Source organism: Coccomyxa subellipsoidea (genome assembly GCF_000258705.1).
Source record: "Coccomyxa subellipsoidea C-169, whole genome shotgun sequence".
Taxonomy (NCBI): Eukaryota; Viridiplantae; Chlorophyta; class Trebouxiophyceae; family Coccomyxaceae; genus Coccomyxa; species Coccomyxa subellipsoidea.
Genome location: NW_005178041.1, coordinates 3,125,761 through 3,149,026, shown reverse-complemented (window position 1 = coordinate 3,149,026; position 23,266 = coordinate 3,125,761). Strand labels below are relative to the sequence as shown.

Genomic DNA, 23,266 nt, shown 5'->3' with positions numbered 1-23,266 from the left:
TGCATGGCGCCATTTTGTCTGCCCATCAGCGACAGAAATGTCCCATCAGCGACAGAAATGATGCCACCTCTATGCCCTGGCAGGGACGTGCGGCCTTAGCGCACGCGCACATACAGGAGGAGGTACGCCTCACAGGCCGCCACAGCGTCCCACGACACAGGCTTCACTTTCTCGTCGCTCGCGTGGAACCACTGCAGCCGTGCAGAGTCCAGCTTGGGCCGGCTGCCAGCCAGCCGCGGATTGCACTCTGCTTCCGCGCGCGGTGCATCTCCGCTGGAGCCGCCTTTTCCGGTGGCGGACCGCGCGGTCGGCGTTCCCGCGGCAGCTGCCGTGAGCGGGACGGCCGGTTTGGGCGCGTTGCCTCCGCTCAAGCCAGTTTTGGCGCCGAAGGCTGACTTGGCGCCGGAGCCAGGTTTGGCGCTGCAGCCGGCCTTATGTGCCGGCGCAAGCGGCACCGCGTCATCCCCGTCAAAGCTGCACCAACAGGACATGAAGACGTCATTGCCTGTCTTGGCTTGCGCAGATTAATCTGCTGCACAAGCCCATTTGAATCCTCCAACTTAGAGATGATATTGGCCATATGTTCAGGGGAAAACCTTATGTAGTTCGACCAGCTCATCAACCCCTTATTGGCTGGCACAGATGAAATGATTCTTTCTCTCTCCCCTTTTGGGCTACAGCACTGAGGGCCTACGGGTGGGGCAAGACTATTGCAGCGTGGTTTCCAGACTTGTCCATTAAAGCAGGACACCCAAAGAATGTTGGTCAGGCTTCAGGTGGCAGACCTGTCTTGGCGCGGGTGCGGCTGCGGTGGCGGTGGTGCGCTGTCGGTGGGCATGCGTGCCACGTAGGCCCAGTAGTGGCCGCTGCTCATGCCGCCCTGCTGCTCCACCACTCCCACAAGCGTGTACTGCGCACCCGCCGCATCCTTGCCCTGCAATAAACCCCATACATTCTGCCTTAGCATTCCTCACAATCGAAAACTTTCCACTCGCCAAACTGGCAGCATGCACATAGCCAGCAAATGGAGAGACTTGTGGGTATTCAAGTCTCTACACACCTGGAGACTCATGATATGCAAGGTATTTTGAGAATGGTGTGGGTTGGGACAACAACAGAAAGAATAGGAAATTTGGCTTAGTGGATACCAAACATATGGTACCGTATTGCAGCAAACTGGAAGGTATGTGGGTGCAATACTCAGCCTATCTGGTACTCAAGAGGCGTGCAAAATATTGTTTGTTCTTTTGAGAAGGCTGAAAAAAGGCTGGGAACCGAGAGATGGGCACCTTGGGGTCGCAGAAGGGCGTGATATCGAGGTCGGCGGGGAAGGGGACTCGGCCTTTGATCTTGGCCAGGCGGCCGCGCATGTCCTGCTGGAAGCGCTTCAGGTGCAGCGTCAGCACCTCCGGCGCCCTGACCACACACATAATTACTATTAGAAAAGATCAGTCATTTCAGAAAAGCTTCCAGACATGCTCCATGCTCCATATCATCCAGCAACACCAACGCTGCTTTTGCTTTCCCCACATATCCACACACCGAAACCGCGCTTCAAAGCAGTGTACAGGATGCGCCAGGCTGAATGATATGAGGCTGAAAGGGGTGCCCGCTGCCATATGACTGCTGTCTGGCATGGAGATGACGGAGAGCACAGGACAGGTGAGCTCGAGGAGGGTCACACGGGCAACACCTGTGTATGAGGTAGCCCTTGACGGCTTCCCGCTGCACAGAGATCTTCGTGGACTTGCGCAGGATGCTCTTGCTGACGGTCCTGCGCAGTGCCCGGCCAGACACGGCCGCGGCGCGGCCGCCCGCCCCCGGCACCTGCTGCGGAGACGGCAGCGACTGCGCCTTCCTCTCTGCGCCAATACCCACCTCCTCGCTGTCCACTGCGTCGCTTTCCGCTGCGCCCTTTGCTTCTACATCAGCTTCCACACCCTCTGCCTGCCCATGGCTGGATGCATCGTCTGCCCCTGCCGACGTAGCGAGACCTGCAAGGGCAGCCTCGGCGGCTGGCTCCTGCGCGGAATCCACAGAGCTGGTCCCCTGTTCGGCGCCAGTGGCTGCGCTGGCTGCAGGTGCTGCCACGACGCCACTGGATGCTTCTGCGTCATCCGCCAGCAGATCGTTTGCGCCAAGCTCTGCTTGGCTTGGCTCGTCCCCATCAGCGGGAGACTCCTTTGCTTCTGCGCCGCCGGGGAGCCGCATGTCGCCGTTGGGGAAGCGAGCCAAGCCGTGCTTTGGGGCAGCGTCCTGCGGTTCGTCCACGAAGGAGATACCGTGGGTCTTGGAGCCGGCCCAGAAGACGGCGTTCCCCGTCGCCTTGTTCACCCCCGTGGGCGGCGTGATGGCTGAGTCAGCGCTGCTCCTGCCCAATGCCGACCGCTCGGGATCGCCGCCGTTGGCCGCACCGTTCCCGTGCATGCCGTTCGGGACGGCCCAGCGCGCCGCAGCTGCCGGGCCGTTCTGTCCCGGGGCGTCCCCGTTCGCGCTGCTGTGCTGCTGCGCTGCAAAGGGGCTGGTGCTGCTGCTGCGGCTGGGCGCTGGCGAGGCTTCTTGTGAGAGGCTGCCGCTGCCCTTGAGCTGCACGTCGGGGTCGGCAAAGGGGGAGGGGGCTGCGCTGCGGCCGGTGAACGGGCTGGAGAGGCTAGGCGAAGCAGACGGCACCTCTGGGGTGTCCCCATTGGACAACTCCTCGTCCAGGCCCGGGAAGCCCATCTGGCTGTCCCTCCTGGTGAAGAGACCCATTCCCCCGAGGTCGCCGGGGTCCTCGGCAGGGTCGGTGAAGGGCGCCCGGTTGCTGTGCCGCCTGCCGAGACTATTGGAAGTCTCTGCATCGTCATCAAAGGGGCTCCGCTCGCTGTGCCGCCTCTCCAGGAAGCTTGGCTTGGAGCTGGCAAAGGGGCTGGAGCCGCCAAAACCGGTGCTGGAGGAGTCCTGGCAATTAGCGCGGCACATGCTGTCGCAGTCTGGGTCCTCGTCCGAATCGGCTATGTAGCCGCGGCCGCTGACTGCGCGGCCGAAGGGGCTGTCGGCGGCGGTGGAGGCGCCGGAGTCGCTGCGAAGGCTGAGCGGGCGCGCGCTCTTGCGGCCCTTGTCGCTGCAGAAGATGCGGCAGTAGGCCTCGGAGCTGTCGCGCTCCCCTGCCGGCAGCTGCACCGGCCATGATGGCTCCCACCCGTTTGACAGCAGCCGCCCCTCGGGGTCGTTGCTGAACGGCGACACTGGCACCTCCGCCGTGATCGTGAATGAGTTGCGCGTCTCTAGCGCCGGCGGCGGCGGCTTCTTCGCCCGCCGCCGGCCGGCCGCAGCGCCGCCGTCCTCCGCGCGCGGCGGCCGGCGCGAGCTGTCATTCCCGACCGCCGCATCGGCGCTGCCGCCGCCTTTCTGCACGCGCGCTGCGTCGTCGTTGAGGGAGTTGTGGGGGGTGAGGGGCAGGTTCATCTCTCCGCTGAGTTGCGAGTCGGTGTCGATTGACCCCTCCCGGGCCGCCTCCATGATGGGTTCCTGGCTGGCAGCAAACCGCGCCCAGAAGGAGGCTGGCAGCTGGGAGGAGCCTGGATTCGCTCCCAGTGCACCCGGCCTGGCGCTCTTGTCTGAGGGATAGGCGGGGACGTAGACGTCGGTCGAGGGTGAGCGGAAGCTGGGCGACAGCCCCTGCGCGTCGTCGCGCGGCGGGGGATACTCCCAGGCCCCTGCAGCAGAGCCAGGCACAGTGAATAATCCTCATCCCCATGTAGTCCATCAGACAGTCGCAGTCCACAGCTGTCCAGACTGCAAGGCTCAGCGCATGACGCCAGACTTGACATTGAGAGAGTGCAGCACATGCACAATGGTACAGTCTATCCCACAGCATGCAGCATGGGCTGACGGAGCCAGTGCAGACATAGCAGTGTCCTGGCACTAGGAATGACACGCAGGAGGAGTGACAAGAAGGAGGGGCCGCACCCTCGCCGAAGCCGGGAGGCATGCTGCCGACGATGCGCCAGGTCTCGCTGCCCATGCGCGAGAGGCCGTCGCTGCCGGAGTGCGGGCTGCCCACGCCGCCCGCACTGCCCATGCCAGAAGGAACGCGCTGCAGCTGTGCCCCCTCGCTTAGCAGCGCGACTGCCCCCTGCAGGCCGCTGTGCACCACCAGGTCGGCCACACAGTCCAGCAGCGCCTGCGCCTGGCTGCGCACGCGACTCTGCTCCTCCTCGTCCTGCGGGTCCTTTAAGAGCAAGCACAGCACAATCACACGACGCATTTCAGGAAAAGCCCACTGACAGTGCTGCATGACCAGCACATGTCATGCCCTCCAGAGCATGCGCTGCACTGGAGGTACCTTGCATGGCATTGAATGGAACTATAGTTTGCATGTTATGAAATGTTGTCTGCATTCCTCCTTCTCAAATGTGAAAATGTTGCAGGGTTCCTGTTGCAGTATGGGTCGGTGGTGAGAGGGTGGGTTTTGGGTGCGGACCTCGACAGGGGAGATGGGCACGGAGCCAAACTCGATGCGGTTATTGATGGCATGCACGTCCCGCAGCGGCAGCTGGGTCGCATCATTCTCATCCTGACCCTGCACATCCAATTCCCTCCCTCAGGAAGATCTCCCTAGGTTGCCCATGTCTGGTTGCCAGTAATATAGAGAATGAAAACACATACTTGCAACAATGGACACCGAGCTGCTGCATGAAGCACAGATATACCGGTATACAGTGTTTCAGGGAATCAAAGTATTTTTATCTTTCAGATGTGGGAAAGAATATACGAGCTTTGACATCTGGTGCTTGCCTGCAGGCCGAGGTGGAGTTTGTCCTTGGTGACATTGTCCACGTAGGCGTTGAGCAGGAAGCAGCCGCCCTTGTGCTTCAGGGGCCGGCAGAAGGGCCGGTCCCCCTGAAGCGCGCGCACAAAGTTTGTGCCGCGCTGCTCCGCACTGCCGGGAATGAATTTTATCCGAGGCTTCTCCTCCGAGAATGAAACGCTGCAGCAGCACACCAGTGAGCAGGTCATCAGACGCATGTCTAAGGCAGTATCTCTAGACAAACTCAGAGCCCGAGAGATCTTTGTATCAGATGGATGTGGCAACTTTCACCTAGGCGTCACATGATCTGTCCATAAATTGCGATAGCGATTTAGAGCCATAAGCTGCTTAGCCAAGGCAAAAGTATGACGCCACCCAGAAACACCGCCATAAAACTATAAGAGCGAAAGCTCGCTCCAGTGGTGCGATTAATAGTTCTGTGGCATGGCATAACACAGAAGCATCACAGTCTTGCTTTTGCCACTGAAAGTAGGAAAGCTGCAAGTGCCCCACCTGCGCCGTTTGAGGGGCTGAGGAGTGCCGTCCAGGGAGGCACTCGCCAGGGCCTGCTCCTCACTGCGCTGCTTGCTGGCCGCAGCGCTCTCAGGGGGGCACTCCCACGTGATCAGCTCCCTCGCAAAGAACGCCGCCAGGCAGCCCTGTAATAAGACAAGCGCGAGCATTACATCTGTGTCTAGAAAGTATGTACTTACAATTTAAACATTCCGCACGACAGTAGGGCGCATGTAGGAATGCCATGGCGGTATAATGAGCACTATGCCCCGTGACAGCTTTCAATATAAATTCACCATGAAATACCCAGACAATGATCTAACACATTGCCAGCCAAATGCCAGGCGCCAAGATATACATGTTTCACTACACAGAAAAAAAACGAGAAAAGCGAGAATGGTCTAGCACCTGGATGGTGGCTTCCTGGCTGACGTGCTCCTGGTCTGCAGTGTCCTCCCAAGACTCTGTCCCTTCATTGCCAGCTGAGCCACTGGGCTCACCCTCGTCGAACAGGCTGCACAGCTCAGTCATCTCCTCACCGGCTTCTTCAGGCTCGTCAGTGCCCTGGACAATGCAGAGAAACAATTCTGCTCAGACGATTTTCAAACGTGTTTTGGGAGAGTAGGGAGGTCCGTTATGGCAATGCAACTACCCGTGCTTGCCAGAACCCGACAGAAAGTAACAGAGTAGACCCTTGCGGATGCAATGTCTCCCACTCACCTGACCAGAGGTGTCCACATCAGCCGCCCTCGTTCGCTCCTGTTTCTCGTCGCTGACGTCAGCTTCCGTGTCGCTGACATCACCCAAAACGCCCGTGTCCTCCTGCAGATCTTCCAGGTCACTATAGAGTGCCGCCTCCTCATCACTCGTCAGCCCCACGCCCAACTGCTGCTCCACGTCAGCGGCATCCTCGCCAGCTGGCACGCTATTTGTCAGCCGCTCAGCCCCCGCACTCATCCCCTGCTCCCTGCCATCCTTGCTGGTGACCTCCCCGTCTGCCGGCCGCTCATCTGCTGCTGCAGGAGTGTATGCTGCAGGGAACGCCTCTGGCAGGCCGGACCCTGACAGGCGCGGCTGCAGCTCGGGGCCGGGCGACACCGGCACCGCGATCAGGCCGTCCTTGGACCCGGCCTCTGGGACGTCGTGCGCGAAATCCTGCGCTTTCCCGGTCGCCCTGAACACCGCGGAGGGCTGCAGCAAGACCTCCACAACTGTCGTCGCTGCGATCCTGACGCAGTTCTTCGCAGCCGCCGGCTCCGGCTTGCTCCCTTTGCCCGCGGGCGTGCCGCCTGCCAGCTCGCCAGTTGGGTCTGTCTCGGCGATCTGCTCCTCCGTTGGGTGAGACGATTCCAGCGCGGGCAGATCTCGCTCGCCTGAGCGCGTGCTGTCAGCCCTGTCCAGGTCTTCCAGGACATTCCATAACGCGTCCACGGAGCTGTCCGGCCCAGCGGCGGCGGCCGAGCGCTCGGTCGGCCAGTTGCCGCTTTTGGCGTCGGGCGCAAGGCTGGCGGATCGCAGCTGCTCCGACAGCATCTTCACGCTGCCGCTTGACGCCTGTTCATGCTCCCGCACATTCCCTCCCTCGGCTGTGCCTCTCCCGGCCGCGGCCGAGCCGCCCGCGCGGAACCCAGTCTGCTCTGCTGCCATGATGCTGATGCTGTCTGCATTCCTGGACGTGTATGTGTCGGAGGTTGTCGTGGGCACCTCCTCTGGCATGGGGAAGGACGGGCTGTCCCGGCTCGGGGAAACGGCAGAGGACGCGAGCTCGCCGTCGGCGCGCCCATGGGCGGTCCCATCGCTGTCCGTGGGGACTTCTGTGCTGGTCTCTGAGAGCGGGGGCGCGCTGCTGGGTATCCGGGTCTGCGCACTCCCCCTGCTGGATGCCGGCTGCGCGGCGCCGCTCATGGCCGCGGCACGCCCGGCCGATCCCGCGGCCGAGCCAACGCCGCCGCGCAGCTTTTGGCCGCCGCCTGCTGCTGGTCCCTCGGCCGACCCTTGCTGCGCTGCCTCTGCAGCCGAAGCCAAAGACGTCAAGGGCTCCAGATTGCGGGACATTTGTGATTGACCTTTTGGTTGCGCAGAGCCTGATGTGGCGTGCTCTTCCAGAGAGTGGACTGCACCTGGGATTGTGAAGTCAGAGGAGGAAGACTGCGCGGATGAAGAAAGGGGTTCCGAGGCTGCGGCAGCGGTGGAAGGGGATGCTTGGTCCAGGCCCGGTGGTGTGCTGTCTGGGAGCGCCTCCTCCTCGTCGTTGGCGTCGGAGGCTCGCTTCCGCTGCTTCTTGCGAGCCATCTGGGCCTGCTTGTGCGCCTGCAGACCATTGAAAGCAAATGTTTCATACACCACTGCCTGTTCATAGCAGCGTCAACTTGCGCACAGTAAATTACACACAATTGTGGGTTAGAGAAGCATGTAGCTAAGAAGCTTCAGCGCTCAAAGATGCACTGTTTACAGGATTTCGAAATGCGCACTTCTTTCTCTGCCTTCTTGCGCTGCTTGGCAGTGAGCTTCTGCTGCTCTTGTGCTGCTGGGCTCTCGTCTGGCTTCTCAATGCTTGCCTTCCCTTTCTTTTGAGGGCCCTTCCCTTTTGGCTTGCCCCTCCCACCAGCCCTGCAGAATGCCACACATACACAGCATGAGAAAAAGTGACTTGAGGGACTGCAGATGAAGCTACGCAAACCACAGAGCATTTCGCAATGGACCTTCGTTGTCATTCCCAAACAGCACAAAATGGAAATTGAAGAGCCATCTTTTTCCCTCAGCAATTGGAATAGCATACAGGGTCCATCCTGCTTTCATCATCCACTCAAGTCTCACTATAAGACCAGGGTGCTTGGAGGGCATGTGTGCCTACTCTGATATGGCGGGCAGGCTGGCAGGGATTGGCAGGGAAAGGTCAAAGAACTCCTCCAGGGTGACTGTCTCGTGGCTGCACTCCTTGCACACCACCCGCGATGACAGCTCTCCCCTGAACAGCTCCTCTGTGAAGCTGGTTGGGACCAACGCGTCCTCAGTTCGCTCCTGCACATGTTTCTCCATGTCAGAATGCAACAAACAGGCCCCAACTCTCATGGCCCAAGAAGGACTTTCCGGCTTGAATTGACAATGCAGAAAATGGAGAACGGCAGTGTGCATGAGAAGCAGGCGTGCAGATAACACTGGGCCAAAAGCTTGCCTTAAGGTAGGAGATGGCGTTGTTCTCCTCTGTGCGCAATCCATCTATGAGGCAACGCAAGAGCTCATGACTGTCCTGCTGCTGGTGCCCCTGAGTTTGGCACAGACACCTCAGGCGTGTGTGTGGACATTATCAGAAAACCACACAACACCATGAAATCAAACGATGACACAGGGAGGTTCCCTCCTCGACACCTTGGGTGTGGAAGGAAGAAACACCCTCGGCATGCAAATGGGGGGCAAACACCTTGAATTGGGGGGCGATTCTGATCACAGCAGCGCGCAAGCGGCTTGGGCTGAACAGAGGGGTCCCCTCCCGCCGCGAGACCCTTGCTCCTTTGGTGGTGTGTGCATGTTCGGCCTCTTTGTGGCCTGCACCAAGCACATGCAAAACTCTGTCAGTCACTGAGTCCTCCGGTGTGTAATACATAATACAAGTATGACACACATGGGCTACATAGTTTGATGGTGCATGCCCACAAGAAGCAGCTGACTAAATTCACAACCCTGCATGTGAAGGTTCACTGTGCAGCATCGGTGCGCAGAATTGCGAGACATGCTGACGGAGTTTCAGAGTGGAGCGCACCATACACTGTCTGGACCACCTCCTGCAGGGCAGCTCCGATCGAGCCCTTCTCAAGCTGCCGCCCTTTCTGTGGCTGCGGCTGGGTGTAGAAGTTCCTCAGTGCTGGCACTGAAACAAGCGCCTGCATCCATGAAATGAATGTCACCTCAGTTTTGCTGATTCACAACACCTTGTTTACCAGGAGCCGAAGAGATCAAAAGTGAACATGATACAGGCACTCCAGGGAAATTGGCCCCCAATCATGGAAAATGATGTCTTCCAATACTTAGGTTCAAATGGGAGCAGTGCTGCACCTGCAGGGCTGAATTGTAGTAGCAGGTGTTGCCAAGGTTGATCAGGCCATAGACATTGGCATGGTCAGAGCCTGATGTCTCTGCAGGCTTGTGCTGCTGCGCGGCATTAGGCTCAGATGGCTGCTTCGAGGCAGCTGGTGCCTCAGATCCCTGGCTGCTCCCCTTTGCATCTGCTTTTGCTGACCCAGCCTTGGCCTGCTTCTGATTCTGCTTCACCTGCAGCTTCTTCTTGGAGGCCTGCTGGTGCTGTTTCCTCGGCTTTGCCATCCTCCGAGTTACTTATGGCGCCTCAGAATATATCCTCACATCTAGATAATCAGCACGGGCAGATATTCGTCTGGCATACCTACATGCGAGACAAAGACATGTTATCTTATGTGAAGGAGCAAGTGAGCCCCACATTACAGGCACAACCAGGTCAGATCTGGGACTGCTGTGACCAGACTGAAGTCCTTCCTAGAGGCCCCAGATTCGTGGCATGTAAGAGTCATACTGGAGGCTATCATGAAAACAACGCAATGTCTGCGGCTCTTTTGACGATTCTCGTAAGGCTCTGTATTACTACATAGCAGCTTCCTGTACTCTCACCCTGCTGACTTACGCAAATACCACAATCGAGACAGTTCGATCTGACACCACTTCTGAACATCGAATGCTGCAAACTGAGGCGTGTATAGTCAGCAGATCCCAGAAAACGAGGAGGCTTTGAAAGTCACAATTCGCAGGTGCTGACATAAGACTCTGCAGGGGCACTATGGCATCTCGTTCCTGCTGATGCGAACCATAAACTCCTACAATAGGTTCTCATCGTCAAAGATGACTTCCTGAATGGTCAGAGTGGAAAATATCGTTCCACCAAAAGGTTGAGGAGATGCTATACCTGCCGACCCCGCATATGAAGCCGTAGTTGCGTCGATATCTTTGATCCTGTAGCACGAATGAGCATCTGAATGAGTGTTGCGTTGAGATGTGCAGGGATGTTGCCTCCCGAGGTGCACAAAATGGTGCATCTCCACGGTTACGGGATGATGATTCAGTATTAGTAATACAGTAGTAATACAGTAAGCATGCAACCTTTGTACTTCTTCCTTAAGGCATTCTGGATGTCCCCAGCAACTGACAGATTCCACATATTCAATCCATTGTCCCAGTATCGGCTTTAGTGAAGCAGCCTCAGATTCGAGGCTGCGCAGTATGTTCTACTGTATTTGCAGAGCAGGATCATTGAATACTGATTGATGATCATCAGTATTGCAATTGGTGCAGCAGCTGCAGATTGCTCAGAATTTGATATCTCTTCCACAGAAGTCCTCAATTTTCAACTAGGCTGCGTTGTGCATTGGCCTCATGTGTCCATTTGCAGCTGCTCGCGTAAACTCCTCAGCTCGGCCATGCTCACTTTGCTCACTGCCGCCTTCCGCTGCAGAATGTCCTTCTCTGCCAGCAGGGCCGCCTCTGCATGCACCCAGCCAATTCAGGCACTCTTTTCAACCACCGCTGCATTGGACTCCCCGAAATCCGGCAGGGTGCTGCATCTTCTGTGGGGTGCGGCTCGTGTCACATGCGTCATCGCAGACAGCGCAGAGCTGATCACAGCAGATATTTGCAAGGTCTTGAGCTAAAGGAACACCACATTGGGGGCAGGAGCCGCACGTTTGGAGTTGGCGGCGGCTGCTGAGTCAGCGGCGGCAGCGTCACGCTGCGCCTGCTTTGCGCGCACGCGTGGCAGCAGCGCCGCCAGCTGGACGGCCTTTTCTGCCAGAGCGCGCGCGTCTTCTGCCAGGTTCTCCTTCCCTGCAACCGCCTCGGTGATGGCTGCCAGCTGTGAAGGGTCCCCTGCGCGCATGGAAGCCAGAACTAATATTCCCTTTCTGTGACCAATGGAGGGTGTAATCACGTCCATATTGTCTTGTGTTGATGCCACAGCAAAGAGGAGAGTGACATCATTGTCACAGCTTGTGTACTGTGAGCAGCATGCAATAAATTACCCGGGATATCAACAACATTCAGTACATGTGCCAGACTGTGAAATGCGCACCATATGACTTGATCTCCCGATCGATTGCTGCCATCTGTGCTTCCACGTCCTGCCGCGCTTGCCTCGCCTGCTCAACATGATTGCAAGTACTTCATCAATTTTGCTTTTCACCAATGCTTCAAACATGCAGCGATGATCCCAAAAAGCGGTACAGCTGTAATTTTCATGCCCCCCAGGAAACATCAAGCTACCAAGAACTGGCCCTCGGTCTGCTGAGCATCTGATGGCATCACTGTCATTACAGTGCGCAGTCGCTCAATCACCTGTTGGATCTCCTGTCGCAGAGTTGCCAGTTGCCCATCCACTCGCTGCTCGTCCTCTGCTGTGAATTTCGGGCCCCCCTCTGCCAGAGCTGCCTGGTCCAGGATCAGGCCAGCAGGGACACTGAGACTGGTGCGCAGCCCAGCGCGCTCGAATTCCTGCAGGTGCTTCCCCAGATCCGCCTGCACCTGCCTGAACAGGTGGGCTGAGCCCTGGCGCACCACACAGAAGGAGCCAGGATGTCAGTATTATTTCTGTCCAAAGTGCTTGTACATAGGTGGTATTCTGATGAACGAATGTGGGGTGTCAAGAGTGATTGGCTGTGACTGACCTGCAGGAAGAGGCGGGCCTGGAATTCATCGACTGGAACATTTGATAGTACACACCTGCAGCACACACTTGCAAGCTGGCAATATGCCCCCATCTGTACTTGAAAACAAGGAAATGAACTTGCGATTTTTCAAGCCCCATCATGGCCAATTGATCACAGTCCTGCTTTAAATTGTCAAGGATATGAGAGGCTCACTCTTCCAAGGCATCGAACCCTTCCGCAAGGTAGTCATTCACCTGTACAAACTTTGTATCAGGGTCGTATTCGTAAAAGTATAAAGCCCCCTGAAGGTGCTCTACACGATAAAGGACACTTTGAGGCTAATTGCATATCCATCAGGACCATCATATTTAGAATATAATAAGATGTCCAGCTTTGAGAAGCAAAGAAGTCTGCAGACCGCATTTGCTATGTCGTCCAGGAGCTCAAATGGCTTCAACTGCACAGGATCGGAGCTGCTTTCCATCATACTGGCGTCCTCGGGTGCTTCCATCTCCACGTCTGTTGTGAGCGAGCAAGTACCTCCAAGAAGTGGGGCAAGGAGGTCAACGCTCACTAGGCGTGAAGTGCGTCTCGAAAATTTTAGAAGGACACTATCCCATACAACGATTCTGCTTTGCATTTTACATCAAAACATTCAAAATAGGTGCGCTTCATGAACAGTGCTGAGGCGGTGCCTCCCGCCAAATTGTGCATGATGCACTAGAACGATTGACTACTGCAAAATTGTGGAAGCTGTCTCTTCTTGTTTTATGTATTCAAAATTGCAATCCTTCGACATCTGCTACGGGTCAGGAAGGCATACTTGAAGTCATGCTCACTGGACCGTGCAACAAGGCAATATTGATGAGGAAGACTCGATGAATTTAAGCCGAAGACAACCAGTGTGAAGCCCTTTGTCAGCGACGCTGTGCTCGTCATGTATGCATCTTTCTCTCCTCTTGGGAACTAATTGCTTCATCAGATGACAGCTCTTTTCATCAAAATTTACTCCCTCATATACTTCTGAATAGATTGTTGATCACGAAATAATGTGCTTCCAGGGAGAAGGATCGTCGTCACAGCAGCCTCCCTCCCGAGATTTGGCAAGTCGTTGCACAGCATCTGGGACCGCGCGAGTGGGCCAAAGTGGCAGGCATCTGCAGGACCACCTGGCACCTTCAGCTGGAAATTGTGTGTATAGCCCAGTATCGCCCCCCCAAACCACTCTGCGCAAGAGGTGAGCAATTCCAGCATTCCATCAGCCAGTATTCCTACTGTCACTGTGCAATGCCAAAAGCAATCCAGCTGTGTATATGTCTGACATCATCATACGATCATCGTCAAGTCAATGAACTCCTCCTCATTGCATCACCTCGGTTCTTAACAAGGAAAGCTTTAGGCCAGTCAGATCCTATGTGCTGCTTCATCGGTCTAGGTCAGGAAGCCGCGCCTCGTGGGTGCAGGCGCTGCATGGATGCTGAAGAGGGCCAAGCTGGCACAGCTGCTCCTGCTGGATCTTCCTCGCAAGCGCCCTGGACTGCAGGCCACACTTGAGTCTCTCATGCAGGTCTCCAGCAGCTTCAGCAGGCTGACTGCGCTGTCTCTCAGGACTTGGCCACATGGCTCGGAGGACTTGGCATTTCTCACTATGGCTCTCGCGTGGCTGGTGGGTCAGTCCAAGGGGATTGTCTTTTTAAGCCTGGACCTAGTGGGCCTGCCTTTCTTGCCCCCACTGTCACACATTCGGCACCTGCAGCTGGGTGTAGCTGGTGGAAGCTTCCCCAGACTGGCTGCGTCGGTTGCATCGCTGGCCACTTTGCGGACACTGTACCTTGATGGCAAGCTCCTTGAGGAATCTGAATCTGATGTGGTGCTTCTGGACTTGCACGCCCTGACTCAGCTCGAAAGCGTGATGCTTGACGGAGCTGTTCCCAACTTGCTGTTCCTTCCCGAGGGCACTGCCCTGCATGTGATTGTGTACACCTTACAGGATGCCCGGAACAAGGTCTGGCCTGCTGTGGGCGACGCCTTGACATCATTTACACTGAGAACGGATGCGTGTATCTACACTGAAGAACAGATTCCACAATGGATGCTGGAGCCCGTTAGGTTGGAGAAACTTGTCCTTGCCCTGCAAAGCTTCGGGAGGACCCAGGATCAGGACTTGCGGCATAGGGAGATCCAGCTGAAAGGTGCACTTCTCTGTGCGGAACGCTTCTGCCTCGATTGCACTGAGGGCCTCCATGTTCAAGTGCCAAAAGGGCACGAGTGGAAAGTGGTGAATTTACACTCTGGCGACAAATTGTATGTGGATTTTGACAGCATCACTGAGTTTGCATCATCCTGTCGGGAGTTTACCTTCAGATATGCCCATCTCGAGGGGATAGACATAGTATCGCTCGCCTCACACTTGACAAAGTGTGGCATGAGATACTCGCTGGAGCAGCCCTACGAGATGGATGTAGAATTTCAATTTAGCGGTCCACCTTGGGCTGAAGACTTGCGCGATATCTTACACAGTGCTTGCAAGTGTGGGGCATGCAAGGTTTGCTGCCGACTCGATAATTTTCAGGGACATAGGATTCCCCCTACTAAGCATTCCAGGGCCGATGTTTGAGTGTTGGTAAAATCGAGAGCTTCTCCTAGGAGGCCTGTTATAGATGACATGGCATTTTTGTTGAGGTGAAGAGGTGTGCATGCAAGGCATATAAAGTTTTGACATGCCAGCATTTGACGTTGAGAGAAATGCAATAATTACAAAGAACCCTCATCACGATGGAGTTGCTTGGCAACTGCGCATGCGCATTGCAACTTTACTGGAGGGACGTGCTTTGGCCCGCTTCTTAAAATTTTGTTGGGCGAATGGTCATGCAGGGGAACTGGGTGAATGGCTGCTTTTGAGTTCGCAGATTTGGGTTGTAACCAATACATTTTTCAGTGGTGATCATGATTGTGCCTCAACATAGGGATGAAGTTGCACTCTGATAACAGGCATGTGTGGCACTCCACCATCTGCAACAAGTACAAACCATCGTACTTTTTTTATCGGTCAAATTAGCATAGAAGGATTCCGTTACTCGCCGAAGGACGATACACTGAACGCTTGGACAGGCCGAATCTTCAAGTAGCTCGCAAAGAGAAGAATACCCCAACAAGAAAGCAAAAGGAAAAAGTGGTGGGGAAAAAAAGACAAAAAAGAAGCCCAGCGACTCGATTCTGGTCCCGCCAGCGGAAGGACTCGAACTAGGGACTTTTGACTTAACGATTGGGGACTGGACCAGACCCGACTATGCACGCCCGGGGCTCCCAGGAGAGTCGTCCTGTACGGCTTCTTGTCAAAGGTGCTCCGGTGCGACCTTAAGTAGGTTGCTATGCCTACTTTCGGCTCTGAGGGACACGTATTGAAAACATAACGAGCCCTTCCAATTTGTCGGTTGGACATCTTGAATAAGAGAGCCGAACGAACCGCCTCGTCGGCCCAGTGCTGATGCTATTGTCATGATCGGGATTACCGAGGGAGGATTAGAATCCCCTCTGCTTCAGCCAGCGTCCAACCACCAGATGCAAACACAGTCTCTGCATTGATCACGCTTGTCATGCCTCTTCGTCTTACAAATTTGAAACAGCCGGCTGGGCGCCCAGAACAGCAACTGTTATCCTCCACCGAAACTTGACTTCAAAAGAATTATGTTTGCAAAATATTGCGCAGAACTCTACAGAATGTGGGCCAATGCGCACATGTCGGCATCAGCAACATGCATGATGGTCTGCAAGGTCGTGCACGTGCCCCCCAAGCCTTACAGTATTATTATTATTTTTATTACACGCTTTTCCTGCCAGAAGCAAGGTGCGTCTGCAGACAAGCTGCAGTATGGGGAATGACTAACAGCAGCCAATCTTTCTCACGATACATGTACATGTCACAATCTGAGCTCCACATTTGGAGCTCCCGCAAGTGGCAAACCCCCCTGAAGTACTGGCAGTCAGGAGGCAGGCAATTTCAATATGCTCCGCCTTCCTGGAGCCCTGCTGTTCCACAACAAGTTGTCCCTCCTAAATTTCTTAACCTTTTTCAAATAGAAGTTCCTTACCCAAAGGCCTTATGCTCCCCACACACAAGGATGGCAGCTCGAACGACGATTGGTCCCCTCAAGATTGGCCCCCTCAAGCCGCCGTGCCGGCGGTGGCGGCTGCAGCCGGCAGGGCGCCATTGGATTCTGTGAGGGAGACTTGGCGGCCGGGGCGCGAGCGGTCTTTGGTGCGCACAGACCTCTCCAGGGACTCCAGGTACTCAGGGCCGACATCAGCAGTCACGTACTTGCCTGCACGCGCAGATGTGCACATATCTCATCTCTGGACATCAATGAGCACTGCACTGCTGGAGCAATCACTGCATGCATGGCAGCGCGGATACAAGTGCATCAAGTCGAAAAAATGTCACACTTGTGCGAGGTGAATCCAGTGGACTGCTTATTATTCCCCTGCACCAAGGGGGCAGAGGGCAAAGACAGGAATAAGCTATTCTCCAGCCTACACAAGGTATTGTCTCGCAAAGGCTCGCAGAGCTGCTGTACGCATCACCTATCAAGATGTTCTACAAGTGGGAGCGCCCGCGGGCGGCCACGAGGTCATACGCGAGCTGGGGGGCAGAACCAGTCGCAGGCCCGTAAAGCCAATCGCCAGGGAGATATTTAGAGATAATCTAGGGCCAAAAACGGGGCAATCACCCCTGAAAGGCCTCTAAACTGTGCCTCGCGTTCCGTTCAACTGCCGTGGCCGTCTCACGAGCAGCCACATGGCATAGGGAAGGGGCAAAAGATAGAGATAATCCGTACCAGGTTGACCGATCGTAAAGGACATTCGCCTTATGGCAAATGACCAAAAAGCCTGCAAGCATGCGTGTGCATGCGCACTCAAAAAAGTTGCAGAGCGCTCACCGGTGAAGCAGGAGGTGTCAAACTCCTTGATGGAGGGATTGAGGTCCTTGGCAACTGAGATGAGGTCCTCCACGCTCTGGTACAGCAGCCCGTCCGCTCCCAGCTCCGCGCAAATCTCATCCTCTGTCTTCCCATAGGCCACAAACTCGTGCCTGGTCGGCATGTCCACTCCATAGACATTTGGGTAGCGCACTGGGGGACTCGCACTTGCAAGATACACCTGCGGCACACAGAGTGCATTCTCGGTGAGCGTTTTTGGGGAGAAAAGATTCGCCATTTCACCATGCCAAGAGAGATCACATGTTGATAATTACATGAAAAGTGCCTGTGCTGAATGGCCCGCCTTTACTCAGTCCTTGTCTGCATCTCGCTGCCAATGTTGCCCTGCATAAGGACTTTGACTGGCGCGGAGTACAGATCAATTTCAAACACAACTGGATTATGAACAGCAGGCTCTACCACGCCCACACTCTCAGGGCAAATGATGCACCCAGTATAGACCATGGAACTTGCGCAAGGGTTCATGGCACGAGAGCCACAGAAAGAGCTGCTTACAAAGAGGCAAAGCTGAAATAATTGCATGGGTGTGACGAGTCACCTTTTTGGCGCCGGCGCGGCGGACCATGTCGACGATCTGAGACATGGTGGTGCCGCGGACGATGGAGTCGTCCACCAGCAGCACGGAGCGCCCCTCAAACACCACAGGCATCGCGTTCAGCTTGCGCCGCACGCTCAGCTCCCGCGTGCTGCGCGCACATGCCGCCACATGTCAGCCACGCATGCACCATGTGCATTCTTTGATCAGATTGCAAGGCCAATGTGGGGTCCCGTGGAGCCAAACCTGTATCTATGGAGCCCACTTGAGACCGAGGAAAACTACTGGCAAAAAAGATTGTTCGACAACTCTGCATAAATTGCCATTTGGACATTAGGCAAGTCTGCAGTGCAGTAAATAAAGACTTTCATAACTTAGGGATAGTCATCTGTTGTGTTCCAGAAAGGGGAATGCAGTTCATCACTGCTATACCAATTCAGCGAGTCACTTCATGCCTACCAACAAGTCTTTCCTGCGCTGCTAGCGAGCTCCTGCTTGCAGCAACAAGTGGCACTGGGGGGGCGCACTGCTGGTCCTTCCTCTGCCAATACAAGCATTCAAACTGCTTTCTCAGGTTAAAAAAAGAAAAGGTGGGGGGCGCACTGCTGATCGGGCATGATGAAGGTGCGGCCTACGTAGCGGTTCTTGACGAGGCCCTCGCGGTAGGGCAGACCCAGCTCAGCGCTGATCTGGATGGCTGCCGGCCGCGACCCATCCGGCACCGGCACCACGCAGTCTATGTCCCACCCTATCTCCCTGCAGCCAGGGAATAACACTCAGGGTGCAATGAGTGGATTAGGTGACCCCCTACCCCTCCGCGCAGACGCATATTCAGTGCCATCCCGTGTTGCTCAGGCCAAGGTGTACACAAAGGGGCACATGCACAACTTCCTTGCAGCATCTGGGTCGGTCTGCTGAAGCTGCATGCGCTTTGCCAGCCAGACAAACCCAGAAACGAGGTTGCTTGGGCCAAGTCAACAGCTCCCATTGCCGCGCATGACAAATTCTTAAAGTACATGATAACTCACTTCGTGGGCTTGGCAGGAACTGAGCAAGCTTCACTGTGCCCTTCACCGCATGCAGGACAAAAGCGCACCTGATGCGCCCTGCCAAGCGCGTGCCCAGGCCTAACTGGAAGCTGTAGACTGGGACGTCGTTGAGCACCGAGTCGGGGCGCGCCAGGTAGATGTACTCGAAGATGCACGGGCACGTCTGCCCCGGCGCGCACTGCTGCGACTCCAGCTCGCCCGACTCTGCAGCACACATATACACCAAAGCACCCTGTCAGCCGTGATGCAATCCCCACTGTGAGCTTCATGGGTCAATACAAAGGCTTGAAGGGAAGACATGAGAGCAGCCTCACAGGCCTCACAAGGCCAAGTCACTGCTCATGCAGAGGCCCGGTGTCTGCAGGCTCTGTGCAGAGTGCAGCGCAACATGCACTCAAGAAGAAAAACTTGCGGAGGGTTGCACATCAGCTGGGCCCCAAAGGCGCGTTTCACTTTTCAGCCTGCGAGACAGCAGGAATATGTAGACATCACGGCAGACTGCCAAGCATTCGCAGCTCCGGTGAGCAGAGTGAGGCCTACTAAAAGCAGCAGGCACGCCTGGGCGGCATTCAGACAACCAGCAACGCCGCGCACCGGAAATGACGATCATCTCTCCGGGGGCCACGTCGCGGACGCGGGTGAAGCCGATGGGCCCAAAGGCGCAGTCCTCGCTGGCCACGCACCACTCCGTGCGCCCATTCCTCTCCCGGCTGCCCAGAACCAGTGGCCTGCATCGCAGATGACAACAGTACCTCAGCATTATGCCAGTGCCAGTCACCGACAGTTGCCCACCCCTGAGTGCAAGGCAAGCATGGGACTTGATGTACAGCTGGAATGGTTCATCGAATATCACTTTTGCAAACTTAGATGCATCCTGCATGTTGCTTGTGTGAGCCCTTGTGCCCACTTTCAGCACGCACCCTGCAGGACCCTTCCCAACCGCACCATGCAATTGCAGAGGCCCACACAGGCGAATGCCGGCAGGCGTTATGAAATGGCTGCCCCCCTCTCAAGCCTCAAGCATGCAGGTATCGATGTCCTCAATGGCGCAAACTCAGCAACGGAGCAGAAAAGGAATGAAGACAGTCTGGAGTGAGGTGAAGTTGCTGCCAAGCTGCCCCACCTGATGCCAAAGGGGTCGCGAAAGGCGATGAGGCCGACGCCGCGGATGAGGGAGATGCAGGAGTAGGCGCCGCGCAGGGACGCCATTGCAGCCGCGCCCGCGCGGAACACCAGCTGCTTCACGTCCCGCTGCGGGTCGCATGCGCCGTCCACCTGGCAGGCCTGATGCGCGCGATGCACCTCGTCCGCCAGCACATTCAGCAGCACCTGCCGCCGGCGTGATGCTAAATTTCAATTCAATTGACCATAGTAACTAGTTAATAAAGACCGGAGGAATATGGACTTGTATTTATCATCCCCCGGCAAAGGGAGATGTGCCAGCACGGTCAGCAGCAACATGAAGGCTATTTTCGGGCAGAAAAGAAGAATGGCAATGGAGGTGTGCTGGCGCCAGAGACTGTAGCGCGCCAGCATGGAGTTATGCATGCAACGAGTGTCCCTGTTAAGGATACTACTTGCTGGCCGCATTGTACATCCATTCAGCGGTTCATGTGCTTTCCATTCTTACAACAAAACCATCCCGCGCACAACGAGAGGGAGAGAGCAAGGTGGCCAATCTGCAATGATGATCCGACGCAGGCAAGGAAGTTGGTTAGCGTATGGGGGAAGGAGAAGGGCGGTCTGTGGCAGACCAAGGGTGGAGGCCCGCACCTCGGAGTCTGAGTCGGTGCGCAGGTGGCGATTGAAGAAGGACTGCGATCCCTCCAGGCCGCGGCGCAGCTCCTCGGTGTTGGTCAGGTTGCCGTTGTGGATCAGGTACATGCCCAGGGGGGAGTTGACGAAGAAGGGCTGCGCCTCCTGCGCCGATGAGGAGCCCGCCGTCGGATAGCGCACATGGCCGATGCCGGCGTTGCCTGAACAGGGGCACGCACTCAGTCCTTTTTGTTCTGCTATGAATCGTGATATAACAGGTGACCTCTGGGTGACCACAAGAGACTTGGTCACTTCTCTATAACTGCTTCACAGCCTTTGTGCTAGTGGACTGGGTTGTACAAAAATTCATTTTCTTGTGAGTGTTGATACTTCATGTGCTCATCTAGTGGCTCTGACTGACGTCTGCCGTGCCCCTACGTTGCACAAATGCATGCATCTCACATCGTTGTATACGACTGCTATGTTACTTAATGGCTTTAATTCTAGCTCAGACTGGTCTTTGCCCCGCCAAGGTGTTGCATATGTAAGTACCTCTCACAGCGGCTGGCACCACAAGTCGGCCAATCGGGCATGCAGACGCATCTGCCTGGTTCAGCTGACTGTTACAGTGATGTGGAAAATCTGCAATGACCCCCCCAATAGTAGATTGCGCGGTGAAGTTGCCTCACCACATGTGCCAAACTCCAGTATGTGACAAGATGATGTGCATATGCATCTGCGCACCTCTGAGCTGCTTCATAGTCCGGGCGTCGAAGACATCGTTGACAAGGCCGTTGTCCTTGTGCTCGCAGAAGCGTGTGCCGTCAAAGGTGACCATGCCAGCGCTGTCCTGGCCCCTGTGCTGCAGCATCAGCAGGCCCTCGAACAGCTCCGCGTTTGCCGACCCCTGCAAGGCAGCACCAGGTGGGTACTAGCTCCAGGCATCCCCCTGGCACTTTCTCCCACACGTGGACCTTATGCCTCTGTGAACTTGCACAGGAGCTTAGAATGGGATGTTTTTTAGATATAATGGAACAAGTGGCTAGGCATGGTTATTCTGCTGCAGATGGAGCAGATGCATGCATTGCTGCTGCTTTGGTGAACACTACAAGCAAGGGGCCGCACCTCATGCTTGAATATCCCAATGATGCCACACATCTGTGTAGGAGTCCTGATATCCATCCTGCACATGGCAATCCCACCATCAAGGACGTGGCATGGCCCTGTTGAGATGTAAGGACTTTGTACTTGATGCTCTGATAGTCCTTGGCTGCAGCTTGCCCTGTGCTCAGATTAGGGTCAAGGTGGCAAGCACAACTTCTAATCGAAGCAGACCTACATCATAGATCATTTTACTATTGTTTCTCGTAGCAAAGCCTCTGGACAACGCACTATATTTCAAAGAGATTCAGAGACGGCTGGGTGTTGACATTGGATGTTTCCTGACGCAAAACGAATAGAGCGATGCCGAATATTATGAATAGAGCACCATCATTCACATTATTGAAAATTGCCACCAACCTGTTTCTCAGGCGTGCTCTGTGCTTCACTTTCCCCGCTTGAAGACGCTCCGACAGCTGGCCTTTCTGTGTTCTCAAGGTCGCGTACGACACTCTTCGCAGATCTCGGCGGAGTATAGATGTGCTGCAGCAGGATGGGATTACTGGTGAATTTTTCGGGGCTGCATCGCGAACAGATGCGCCTGCAGAAGTCTGCTGGTATGATGTTGAGGCTAACATCTTGTGAGATTCGTTCTCCACCTATCAAACAAGCTGCATCATATTTCTGCGTATTTCAAACAAGCTGACCTTGCGTCGCAAGTCGAGCACCTCATGTGAGCAAGAGGCGTTGTGGGGAGGCTCAAGACCTCAAGACAGCTGGATCACGTGATTGCTGACGCATTTGCATGCTTGTGAGGCTAATAAGTCATCCTCCGGAGTCTGCATCCAGTCAGGTATGGCTGTCACATTACAGATTTGCATTTAATGCATCTGAGCCCTCCCGGGCCCGGGCCACGGCAGCAGCTGGAGGGCCTGCAGAAGTCAAGATGTGCAGCAAAGGTTGCAACTGCAGCAGCGCAGGTGCATGATTGCATGGTATTGCCGCATTGATGATCATGATATCCGGAGATGGGACAGGAACATCACTGCAACTGGCGGTGGCAGACAGAATCATGCACAATGGTTTGAAGAGTAGTCTCTACTTCAAAGTACCTTACAAGAGCTCGAGCGTGGCTCCGAGCCAGGCCCTCAGCAGTCTGGAAATACAATACTCTTAGCAGCCGCAGCACTTCAGCTGAACATGTGTCAGTGGATCTGAGTGGATCGCCAGACTTGCAATTTTTGCAAGTCTGGCGATACAGTACTCAGAGCACTAGCTGCGTTCGTGTGACACCCAACAGCAGCTATGTCAATTGAGCCAGCTTGCAAGCTGGCTCCCGCAGCCACTGGCTGTCAGAGATGTGACGACTATAGAGATCAGACTAGTACAAATCTGTCATCAGATGATCCTTTTGGGATCAGAATCAGTAACCTTGGCCGATCAGTAACACTGGCTGAGGGCATATTGCAGTTCGTTATAGCTAGACCTGCGTGCTGCATCAGTGCATACCGCCAACAGCTGCTGTCTGGGCTGGTCTGCTCCAGATCCACGTCCCAGAAGCTCCGCACCGTCGACCAGAACTTATCCTGCACCCATAGGCACCATTCACAATTTCACACAGCCTCAAGTACCGCACGCAACTGTTTATAAGCGAAAGACAGACCTGCTCATGACATACAGCAGGCTGCAACAGACATTTGCATCACCTCGGAAGCGCCCTTGATCACCTCAGACAGCTCATCTTGTACGCTGAGGTGGGCACAACGTACAAAGTCTTGACAAAGGACTCCAGGTCATGCTTGCCAGCTGGCTCAAATGCCTCGCACGCCAGCACCGACTTGATCACCTCTTTGGCAGCA

General features: G+C 55.5%; 3 protein-coding genes across 3 annotated transcripts; all 3 read right to left on the bottom strand.

Moving 5' to 3' along the window:
* Positions 1–95: 95 nt before the first annotated feature.
* On the bottom strand, positions 96–9,625 carry COCSUDRAFT_64697 (peptidase C19, ubiquitin carboxyl-terminal hydrolase 2; the record flags this gene model as incomplete). Its single annotated transcript, XM_005651357.1, has 16 exons — positions 96–474; positions 786–934; positions 1,290–1,416; positions 1,694–3,698; positions 3,952–4,213; positions 4,466–4,564; positions 4,813–4,972; positions 5,306–5,451; positions 5,714–5,869; positions 6,026–7,314; positions 7,426–7,615; positions 7,777–7,915; positions 8,160–8,326; positions 8,727–8,851; positions 9,066–9,186; positions 9,359–9,625. The coding sequence occupies 16 exons, from the start codon at positions 9,623–9,625 to the stop codon at positions 96–98; spliced, it is 5,781 nt and encodes a 1,926-aa protein (XP_005651414.1).
* Positions 9,626–10,703: 1,078 nt separating this feature from the next.
* Positions 10,704–12,481, bottom strand: COCSUDRAFT_59376 (hypothetical protein; the record flags this gene model as incomplete). Its single annotated transcript, XM_005651356.1, has 5 exons — positions 10,704–10,813; positions 11,012–11,194; positions 11,397–11,463; positions 11,660–11,869; positions 12,389–12,481. The coding sequence occupies 5 exons, from the start codon at positions 12,479–12,481 to the stop codon at positions 10,704–10,706; spliced, it is 663 nt and encodes a 220-aa protein (XP_005651413.1).
* Positions 12,482–15,789: 3,308 nt separating this feature from the next.
* Positions 15,790–21,210, bottom strand: COCSUDRAFT_27283 (Amidophosphoribosyl transferase). Its single transcript, XM_005651355.1, has 8 exons — positions 21,051–21,210; positions 20,325–20,527; positions 19,675–19,880; positions 19,146–19,279; positions 18,589–18,755; positions 18,106–18,254; positions 17,506–17,653; positions 15,790–17,127 (listed from the first exon to the last, which is right to left on the bottom strand). Exons 1-8 carry the CDS (start codon positions 21,175–21,177, stop codon positions 16,711–16,713), a joined length of 1,551 nt encoding a protein of 516 aa, XP_005651412.1. The 5' UTR covers positions 21,178–21,210; the 3' UTR covers positions 15,790–16,710.
* Between the last annotated feature and the right edge of the window lie 2,056 nt (positions 21,211–23,266).

Coding starts and splice junctions, on each gene's coding strand:
- COCSUDRAFT_27283 (XM_005651355.1), bottom strand. CDS start 21,177: ATGCTGCAGCACAGGGGCCAGGACAGCGCTGGCATGGTCACCTTTGAC. Junction 17,654..18,105: donor TTCATCATGCCCGATCAGCA/GTGCGCCCCCCA, acceptor ATGTGCGCGCAG/CACGCGGGAGCTGAGCGTGC. Junction 17,128..17,505: donor GCCGCGCCGGCGCCAAAAAG/GTGACTCGTCAC, acceptor TGTGTGCCGCAG/GTGTATCTTGCAAGTGCGAG.